Source organism: Podarcis melisellensis (assembly GCF_964234715.1).
Source record: "Podarcis melisellensis genome assembly, chromosome: 16".
Lineage (NCBI taxonomy): Eukaryota > Metazoa > Chordata > Lepidosauria > Squamata > Lacertidae > Podarcis > Podarcis melisellensis.
Window position 1 is genome coordinate 10,906,207 of NC_138533.1, and position 11,011 is coordinate 10,917,217.

General features: G+C 48.7%; 1 protein-coding gene and 1 long non-coding RNA gene across 2 annotated transcripts in view; one reads left to right on the top strand and one right to left on the bottom strand.

The window, feature by feature from the left end:
- Positions 1-5,806, bottom strand: part of LOC309358837 — a 30,276-nt gene extending 24,470 nt beyond the window's left edge. The window contains exon 1 of the long non-coding RNA XR_014163656.1: positions 5,373-5,806. This is a non-coding gene — a long non-coding RNA (uncharacterized lncRNA). The remainder of the gene's footprint in view (positions 1-5,372) is intronic.
- Positions 1-11,011, top strand: part of CNIH2 (cornichon family AMPA receptor auxiliary protein 2) — a 55,443-nt gene that overhangs the window by 39,898 nt on the left and 4,534 nt on the right. Inside the window, exons 3-4 of the mRNA XM_081892041.1 lie at positions 7,068-7,115; positions 10,826-10,938. Coding sequence (XP_081748167.1) covers positions 7,068-7,115; positions 10,826-10,938 — 161 coding nt within the window. The remainder of the gene's footprint in view (positions 1-7,067; positions 7,116-10,825; positions 10,939-11,011) is intronic.

An 11,011-nucleotide genomic window follows, 5' to 3' on the forward strand; every position in this document is an offset into this window, starting at 1 on the left:
GTAAAGCTCGGCATTCAGAAGGTCCCAAGCTTACCCGTCGGCCTCTCTACTTCAAATTTATTGTGACTTATTTTCGCTTTTTATATCCCACCTTCCCTCCACGGACCTCAGTATGGCGCACTCAACCTCTCTGTGTTATCCTCCCAGCCACCATGTGAGCTTTGTGGTTGAACGGAGGATTCGAACCCAGGTTCTAAGGGACTGAAGAAAAAGGTTGGAATTTGGGGTTTTAAACTGTGGGGGTAGGACAAGACTGTCTTTCATTTGAAGCGACAGATGGAGATTCAGGGAGGAGCCTGGAATATCCTCCAAGGTAAATAAGTGCACACAGAGTACAGAGAGTCACATGTGTTGTCCTGGCTATGGCTGCCATTGCCATGTGGCCCCTAGTCTGGTTGTCCCCAAGGGGAATCCGGGACTTTTTGCGGTTAGGAAAGTGACAGGAAAGTAATGATTAGAGCATTGGGAGAGACAGTGGTTCAGATCCCCTCTCATTCATGAAACTCAGCCTAACCCACCTCACAGGGTGGTTGTGAGGACAATAGGGAAAGTGGATAAAAGTCGTGGGAAATAAACGTAATAAATAAGTAAAAGCAAATCCACTGGAAAGTTTGGGGACGAGTGGAGGCAGTAAGATAGCCGTCTTTGAATACCTGGAGGGCTATCTCATAGAAAGGGAGCAAGCTTTCTTTTCTGCTGCCTTGGAGGTAAAGGTAAATGGACCCCTGACCATTAGGTCCAGTCATGGCCGACTCTGGGGTTGCGGCGCTCATCTCGCTTTATTGGCCAAGGGAGCCGGCATACAGCTTCCGGGTCATGTGGCCAGCATGACTAAGCTGCTTCTGGCGAACCAGAGCTGCACATGGAAACACCGTTTACCTTCCTGCCGGAGTGGTACCTCTTTATCTACTTGCACTTTGATGTGCTTTCGAACTGCTAGGTTGGCAGGAGCAGGGACCGAACAACGGGAGCTCACCCCATCACGGGGATTCGAACCGCTGACCTTCTGATCAGCAAGTCCTAGGCTCTGTGGTTTAACCCACAGCGCCACCCGTGTCCCACTGCCCCGGAGGTGAGGATTCAAATTGCAGGAAAGGAGATTCTGACTAAACGTTAGCAAGAACTTTCTGATGGTATGAGTTCTAAGGCAGTGGAACGGACTCCCCCAGGAGGCAGAAACCTTGATTGGAGGTTTCTGAGCAGAGGTTGGTCAGCCACCGCCAGGGGTTCTTTAGCTGTGGTTTCTGTATTGCAGGAGACTGGACAACTGATCCTTGCGTCCTTTCCCACCTTATAGTTCTATGATTCTGCATCTTGGTGGATGGATAGAAAAGCTGAGATACCTGGAAAAGGCCCCAGATTCAGCCCCTGACATCTCCTAGCAGAGCTAAGGGAGAGCGGCCATCTGCCATGGATGCTTTAGTTTAGATTTTTGCATTGCTGGGGGGTGGGGGGTGGGGTGGACTAGATTGCCCTCTAGGGTCCCTCCCAACCCTGCAATTCTATCATTCTATGACCTCCTGTCTGAAACGCTCAAATAAATAATAGGAAAGGCCACCGTGAAGCAAAAAATAGCAGCTGTGCAGTTTAAAGCATCATCAAATCACCTCCTCCCCGCAAGGATATATTTGTTCGATAACCCTCACCTTCCAATCTGGGTCTGTAGGGTGAACTCTCAGAGCAGAGACATTGGACCCTCCGGAGAAGGAGGCAGCAGAGGGGGAAGATGGGGTGGGTGGGTGGTGCGGAAAGAGCTGTTTTTGAAGCTGGCAGGGCTGTTGTACTGCAATTGGGAGGATAAAAGGTGGCTTTCATCCGCCGCTGAAAGAGCACAAAGGAATGGCAGGAGTCGGGAACATTCAGCCATAGGAAACCCTTTGAAATCCCGCCCTGAAAGTGTCGCTCAGCAGCCTCCCCGCAGAAGCAGGGGGAAGCCGCTGCCCCCTCCCCAGCGCTGCGCTGCCTCCCCCGCTCGCGCTGCCGCAGACAGGCTGGCGGATGTGCCGGCACTGTTCATTCAGAGATAAATATCAGAAGAGGGAAGATATCAGGAGGTTCTCAGACCAAAGGCCCGTCCAGTCTAGCATCTTGTGTCCCCCAACCAGATGTGGATGGGAGTCGGACAAGCGGGATATTGGCATGGCAGCAACAGATCTGGCTCCATCGGCGCTCTCCATCTAAAGCAGTGTCACACCACTTTAAACAGCCCCAGAGGATTCTGGAAAGTGTTGTTTGTCAAGGGTGCTGAGAGTTGTTAGGAGCAGACGCTTCCTTCCCTCACAGAGCTACAGTTCCCAGAGTCCCCTGGGAAAAGGGCTTAGTTTTTAAACCACTGTGGAATACAATGGTACTTCAGGTTACATACGCTTCAGGTTACATACGCTTCAGGTTACAGACTCTGCTAACCCAGAAATAGTGCTTCAGGTTAAGAACTTTGCTTCAGGATGAGAACAGAAATCGTGCTCTGGTGGCATGGCAGCAGCAGGAGGCCCCATTAGCTAAAGTGGTGCTTCAGGTTAAGAACAGTTTCAGGTTAAGAACGGACCTCCGGATCGAATTAAGTACTTAACCTGAGGTACCACTGTATATAGCTCTGTGTGAGGGGAACAGGGGTCTCCTAACTACTCTCAGCAGCTTTAAAAGTCATGTTCTCCCCCCCCCCCCGAGGATGCTGGGAACTGTAGTTCGCGAAGAGTGTGGTTAGGAGGCCCCTGTTCCCCTCGCAGAGATACACATTCTACAGTGGTTTGAAAATGAAGCCCTCTTCCCAGGGAACTCTGGGAGTTGTAGCTCTGTGGGGTGAATCGGGCCCTCCCAAGAACTCCCAGCGTGCTTCAACTCCCATAATTCTTTGGGGGAAGCCATGATTGTTCAAAGTGTTGTGGTGCTTTTTTAAATGTATAGTGCTGGTGGAGGTACAGTGGTGGGGAACCCTTTAAAAAATAAATGGATGAATATTTCTTCCATCGGAACTCTGGGAAACTTGCCTACTGTACAAAAGTAAAAATTATATCCATTGCTTCACCTAATTGCTTTTTGCCTCTGGCCCCGCCCACAATTGGCATGTGGCCCTCAGAATGTTGCAATGCGGCCCATGGGGCTGAAACCCATTCCCCAAGGTTGACTTAACGTTTTCAGAATGGGAGCTTTGCACACTTCAAACTCCTGTGCGTGTCTCTGCAAGGACAGGATGTTACGATGCAGGGATTGTCCTACGAAAGAGGGCGATAGAGTTCTCTATCGTCAGACTCCAGCTCCCATCTGCCCCAGCCATGGGCATAGCCAAGGGAGGGCAGGGGGGCAGCAGTGGCGGAGCTTCATGCTCCAGCACCGGGGGGGGGGGCAGAGAGCAGGCAGGGGCAGGGCTGGCACGCATCCAGGGGGTGGGGGTGCTTTCTGGGGGCAGGGATCACCCCTCTTCCTCCGCCAGTGGGGGCAGCTGCCCCTCATCAAGTAAAACAATAGAAATACTTAACTAACTGACCAATCACGTCGGTTCTGCCCCCCAACAAAATCCCTGGCTACCCCCATGGCCCCAGCCAGCTTTGTCCAGTGGCCTGGAATGATGGGAGCCATAGTCCCAACAGCATCTGGAAGGCCACGGCCCCTCCCCTCCCCATCCCTGGTGCAAAGGTTCTGCGGCCATTTTTGGCCCTCGTTTAATTGGCACCGACAGTGGTTCCTAGCAGGCCAGGAGACGGCATTATATGGGCAAAGTCCACTGTCCTCTGAGCTATCCACTTCATAGGATAAGTCGGTAGAGCGTGAGACTCTTCATCTTAGGATTGTGGGTTCGAGTCTCACCTTGGGCGAAAGATTCCTGCAAAGCAGAGGGTTGGACTGGATGTTCCCTGTGGTCCCTTCCAGCTGTACAATTCTATGAAAAGGAGGCGCAAGATCAAGGACAGCTTGGTAACAAAAGTGGAAGTTTTGAAGCAAGGGAAGGAAATATTAGGTTAGCTCCTGGGCTGCTCCTGATAACTCTCAAACACGAGAGAGAGAGAGAGAGAGAGAGAGAGAGAGAGAGAGAGAGAGAGAGAGCTGGCGCAGTGCCAGGAAGGTGGCACATCGTCTGGGTTGCCCCCTCCCCTCCCCTCCTGCAAGTATAAATAGTTTTGTTTGACCTCAATTTCTCTCCACGTGTCACAGGCGCCAGAAGAGGAACTCATGGCGCAGGCCAAGGCTAATCTTCTGTTCCCCGTCCCATATCTCTCCTAGGATTCACCATGTGGCCTAAGGGGAAGGAAACTGGGATTTTGGGAAGTGGGCAAAATGGCCTCATGGGCTAATTTGGACAGGTGGGCGGGGATGGCCAACTGCCAATCATTCCTGACGTCACAGTGACACCGGGTTCAGTTTTTGTGCCTCAACTGATTGTCAGGGCTTGGCTAGTGGGACATCCAGACAATATTTTGGGGTGGGGGCCACGACCCTCACATGTGAATCACCTGACATTTGGAAGATACGCTATTTGAGAGTTGGCTCAGCAAAGCACCCCACAATCAGCTGTGGGGCAGGTAAAACAATGGCTCGGCCTACAAAGGGTTTGCTAGTACTAGCAATGAGCTGATTGGTGGCACCTGCAAAACCCTGCGCAAGAGGGCTTTTTGAAAAGGCCTCTGCAAGGCCCGACTATCAGTCTCGGCAGAGCCCCTTTCAAAGCACAAGACAGCAGGAACAGAACTGGCTGGCTAGATCAGAAAAGGGGCTTCAGGCTCCAAGGAGAATGGCCGGGTTCATGGGTCAGCTCCAAAGGGTGTCTCTGCGTGGAGCCACTGCTCTTGACCTCCCAAACGATGCAGGTTAGGATTTGAAGGGCTGCCGCCAGGGCTTACGAAATAATTACCACCAATTAGTTAAAAAATACAATTTTGGGATTAAGGGGCTGCAAACCAGATAAGGACAGAGCGCTGGATAAATGCGATTTTTGAACGGTTCATTATCCTCGTTCGCTGACAGATTTATTCCCCACGCACCCAGAGGATTACACGGTGTGTTGCGTTTTGAGAAAAGCAACCCGACGGGCTGCCTGTTCACACTTCCGGTTCAGATTGCGGTGCTGGTGCCAGGATTCGGCCTCTGAGGGTCAGCAGCCTTGTCAGATTCCTATGTAGCATGGAGAACTTTGCATCTTTCGCTCCGGCAGTGGGAGGAATAAATAGCTGGATCCAACTCTCTTCTTCTTTTTTTAATTTTAAAAATGACTGCTCTGGTTTGAAAAAAATATTTTGTGCATGTTGGTCAGCGCCTCTCTCTCTCTCTCTCTCTCTCTCTCTCTCTCTCTCTCTCTCTCTCTCTCGTTGCTTTAGGGCTTCTTGTACAGTGGTACCTCAGGTTAATAACTTAATTTGTTCTGGAGGTCCGTTCTTAACCTGAGGTACCACTTTAGCTAATGGGGCCTCCCGCTGCTGCCACACCACTGCTGTGCAATTTCTGTTCTCATCCCGAAGCAAAGTTCTTAACCCGAGGTACTATTTCTGAGTTAGCGGAGTCTGTAACCTGAAGCATCTGTAACCCGAGGTACCACTGTATTTAGAAAGTGAAAGGGATAGTTGTATGTTGTTCGAAATTCCTTTGGGAGTAAAGGCAGCGAAAAAATATAATCCCTGTGGTCAGAGTGTCAGACTAGGACCTGGGAGACCAGGGTTCAGATTCCCACTTGGCCATGAAGCTCATGGGGTCACCTTGGCAGCCTAGCCTACCTTACAGGGCTGTTGTGGGGATTAAATGAGAAGGAAGAGACCCACTAACCCTCTTTGAGATCCTTGGAGAAAAAAGGTGGGATATAAATGTGTGTTTGTGTGTGTGTGTGCATACAGTGGTACCTCGGGTTAAGAACTTAATTTGTTCTGGAGGTCCGTTCTTAACCTGAAACTGTTCTTAACCTGAGGTACCACTTTAGCTAATGGGGCCTCCCGCTGCCACCATGCTGCCGGAGCACAATTTCTGTTCTCATCCTGAAGTAAAGTTCTTAACCCGAGGTACTATTTCTGGGTTAGCGGAGTCTGTAACCTGAAGCGTCTGTAAGCCGAGGTACCACTGAATATATATCCCCTACTCTCAGTAGACCTAGTGATAGGAGTCCACTCTGAATAAGACCAACATTTTTTTTACATATATATATATATATATATATATATATATATATATATATATATATATGCTTTCATATATATCTTTTTACCCCCCCCCCCCAAATAAAGTCTAAGCAACTTGTGGAAAACAAAGATAAAGAATAGATAAAAAGGAAGGATAAAACCAACCTAAAATGCTCAGATTAAAAGTACTCCTGGAGATGCCAGGGATTGAACCTGCGACCTTCTGCATGTGAGGCAGAAGCTGTGGCGCTGAGTTATGGCCCACCCCCTGAAAATAAAGGAAGATTCCCCTTCTCATGGTTCTAAGTGGGCTGGTTTAAAAAGGAGCCCAGGAAGCTGCATTATACTGAGTCAGACCACTGGTCCATCTAACTCAGTTTTGTTGACACTGACTGGCAGCTGCCCGACTTGAAGAGTTCCATGGGTTGAACCCGGTGCCTTCTGCAGGCAAAGCAGATTCTCTGCTGCTGAACTATGGCCACTCCCCACATCAGAAGGCTTTTGCAGGGCAATCTTAGCAGAAGCACAAAAACATTTAGGGGGTGGGAAGACCAAAGGAATGGGGAACAGGAAATGACCCACTGCCCAATAAGGACTCATCAGCAGGCTCACTGGGTGTGGAATGCTGACTGTTGGGGGGGTAGGAATGGAAATGGAGGAGGAACGGAATGGAGTATCCAGGAAATGGGCTCATCTGCCTGGTTAGCTGGCATCCACAATAGGAGGACTTTGCGCTGCAACATTCTGTTGCTGTTCAAATCCCCCCCCCAAACCTCCCCCTATACAAATCCTTACAGAGATATTTAATGTTTTCTGGTTACATTCCTGAGGATTTCAGAGATATTTAGCATTCCCTGAGGATCCATTGACTCTCCCTGTATCCTCCCCCTCCTCCCTCCATTTTACCCAGTTGCTCCCCTAGCAATTTGACTAGTGTTTATTTCATTTTTTTTTTATTTCTGTACTTAGAGAGAGAGGTTGAAAAACATCGAACGCATCTGTTGCCTCTTGAGAAAGGTGAGTGCCTTTTTGCCTCTTTGTTTGCTGGTATCTTTCACCCTCATTTAACCTTTTCCCTTTGAGAACCGTATGACACTCTCATCTCCCTGTCAATTCCAGTTTCTCACGGTTTCTCATCTTTCTGATGTTAAGGTCAGTCCACATTTCCACATCAGTTTGTGATTCCCTCCCCGTCCCCCAAATTTCATGAAAATTCACCAGAAGTTTAGTGCAAATTTTCTTCTAATACACACATTTTTCTGTGCCATTTTGCTCAATATATCTATGCTCTTGCAAGCAGTTCTCCCTAAAACAGCCCATTTTTCTATGTTAGTTTCATTAATATATGCATTTATATGCACATTTTTTTGCACTTTTGCCTACTATACATGTTTTTGCAAAGCATGTTTTCCATAATGTTTGTATTTCCCCAGATATAATGCATTTTGTATGTTATTTTCATGTACACACACACACCTCATCCTCGGCACCTCTTAAGGTAAAGGTAAAGGGACCCCTGACCATTAGGTCCAGTCGTGGCCGACTCTGGGGTTGCGACGCTCATCTCGCTTTATTGGCCGAGGGAGCCGGCGTACAGCTTCCGGGTCATGTGGCCAGCATGACTAAGCAGCTTCTGGCGAACCAGAGCAGCACACGGAAACGCCATTTACCTTCCCGCCAGAGCGGTACCTATTTATCTACTTGCACTTTGACGTGCTTTCGAACTGCTAGGCTGGCAGGAGCAGGGACCGAGCAACGGGAGCTCACCCCATTGCGGGGATTCGAACTGCCAACCTTCTGATCGGCAAGTCCTAGGCTCTGTGGTTTAACCCACAGCGCCACCTGTGTCCCTTCGGCACCCCTTACCTTACCCTATAAAAAGCATTATTCAGACTAGCAGTTTGCACAACCCACTAAGGAAGATAACAACACAATAAAATCCAAAACAATAACAATTAATTGCACAGCTATTCAAAATGTGATTAAAACTCTTTAGTTTAATTAATTCAACAAAATGGATGGTCTGGATTCAGTGGCAGTGGCGTAGCGTGGGTTGTCAGCACCCGGGGCAAGGCAAGTAATTTGCACCCCCTAACCCCTGGATTTGCGCCCCCTAAGCCTAACCCCCAGATGTTGCACCGGGGTGGCCGGCCCCCCCTGCACCCCCACGCTACGCCACTGTTCAGTGGTACCAGCTTTTCAAAGTCTGGTAGTCCTTCACACCTCCAGTGCCCCTCTGTCACCCCCTTGCCTCTGAGCACCCTCCCCAAATAATCCCACCGCCTGCCAGAGGGTGCCACTGCCCAGTTTGGGGACCACTGTTGTCATTTTCCTACACATTGTTAAGAGAACTTCAGGGCAAACCTTGGAGAGGTGCAAATTTCTAAGGCTGCGTTTTGGGCCGCAAAATATTGGGAAGTATTAATTAGTGTAATTCAACTTAAAATGCGAACGGAGTCAAATTTCTACCCCCACCCCTGCCACACTCTGGGATGATCCTCCAGAGGCACCTTTAACTCTGGCACCCAAGGGTGTCAGTTGATGAGCCATATCAGATGAGTATCTAATTGCTCCCACTTTACCGTTCTCCCCCCTCTTTCTGATGTTCTTGGTATGCATGCTGCTGTTTACGTATCCAAAACCGGAATAGCTCAGTCAGTAGAGCACGGGACTCTAGATCGAAGGGTGGTGGGTTTGAGCCCAACGCTGGGCAGAAGATTCCTGCGTTGCACAGGGTCCTCGTAAATGACCCTCGTGGTCCCAACTCTGCAGGTGAAACTCGAAAAATTAGAATATCGTGGAAAAGTTCATTTATTTCAGTAATTCAACTTAAAAGGTGAAATTTGGGGCTTTCGTCAGCTGTATGCCATGATCGTCACAATTATAACAAATTAATAATAATAATAATAATAATAATAATAATAATAATAATAATAATAATTTATTTGTACCCCGCCCTTCTGGCTGGGTTCCCCCAGCCACTCTGGGCGGCTTCCAACAAAGATGAAAGATACACTAAAATGTCACATATTAAAAACTTCCCTGAACAGGGCTGTCTTCAGATGTCTTCTGAATGTCAGGTAGATGTTTATCGCTTTGACATCTGATGGGAGGGCGTTCCACAGGGCGGGCGCCACTACCGAGAAGGCCCTCTGCCTGGTTCCCTGTAACTTGGCCTCTCGCAGTGGGGGAACCGCCAGAAGGCCCTCGGAGCTGGACCTCAGTGTCCGGGCAGAACGATGGGGGAGGAGACGTTCCTTCAGATATACTGGACCGAGGCCGTTTAGGGCTTTAAAGGTCAGCACCAACACTTTGAAAGGCTTGGCATATCTCGCTTTGCATGACATGAGTCTATCTCATATATTAGTTTCACCTTTTAAGTTGAATTACAGAACTAAATGAACTTTTCCACAATATTCTAATTTTTCGAGTTTCACCTGTACAATTCTGTGACTCTGTGAAAACTGCCCCACCCATGCAACAAGGGGGTTATCAGCAGATATGTGGGAAGAACCTGGAGCTTTGCAGGATTACCAAAAAAAAAAAAAAAGTTAGGAAGAATACTCTAAAGGGGTGGTGAGCCCCCCAAAACTGTCCAGTGAGGACTGAGTATATTCAGTGGCTACAGAATACTGATTCATGGGAGGAGGTGGAAAAGAAAAAAACATGGAAGGAGAATAGAATGTAGTGACTAGGGAATCTAAAATAGGGAGGGCTCTGTACTGCAACACTTAGATGCAGTTCCCACTTGTCCAGACCAAGGGCACACCTACACCCATTTAAAGCACTATGATACCACATCATCATCATAAATTTATTATTTATACCTCGCCCATCTGGCTGGGTTTCCCCAGCCACTCTGGGCAGCTTCCAGCAAAATATTAAAACACAATAATTTGTCAAATACTAAAAAGCTTCCCTAAACAGGGTTGCCTTCAGATGTCTTCTAAAAGTCAGATAGTTGTTTATTTCTTTGACATCTGGTGGGAGGGCGTTCCACAGGGCGGGCGCCACTACCAAGAAGGCCCTCGGCGCTGGACCTCAGTGTCTGGGCAGAATGATGAGGGTGGAGATGCTCCTTTAAGAGTCATGCCCTCCCCACAAAGAACCCTGGGAACTGTTGCTTGTTAAGGCTGCTGAGAGTTGTTAGGACACCCTTCCTAGAGCTACAATTCCCATAGTGGTTTAACAACCCACCCATCTTTCCAGAAGAGCTGTAGCAAAAGGAAGGGTGACAGGGTGCCCTACTTTCCAGTTCTAGGTTTGAAGGACTTCTTCTTGAAGGTCTTTAGGGTCTAAATCTGGCGGGCAGGGTGGGGGGAATTGGCCCACAGGCTCGGGAAGATGGGAGTTGTACAGTGGTACCTCGGGTTAAGTACTTAATTCGTTCCGGAGGTCCACACTTAACCTGAAACTGTTCTTAACTTGAAGCACCACTTTAGCTAATGGGGCCTCCCACTGCCTCCGCCACCGCCAGAGCACAATTTCTGTTCTCATCCTGAAGCAAAGTTCTTAACCTGAAGCACTGTTTCTGGGTTAGCAGAGTCTGTAACCTGAAGCGCATGTAACCTGAGGTACCACTGTAGTCCCAACAACATTTGTGGGACACCAAGTTTGGGGGGAGGCTGTTTTTAATAGGTTTTTTCCTTTTATCTGCTGTGTGTCGCACTGAGTGCAATATGTGCCCAAAATAGCCTCACTTTTTGACCAGAGGGTTTCTCTTGCAGCTCGTCGTTCCCGAATATTCCATCCATGGCCTTTTCTGCCTGATGTTTCTCTGTGCAGCTGAATGGGTGACTTTGGGACTTAATATCCCGCTGCTTTTCTACCACTTGTGGAGGTGAGGCTGAGCACCAACACGGCCTAAACACACCCCAGTGCTTCCATGCTGCAGTTCACGACAGGGAGATTGT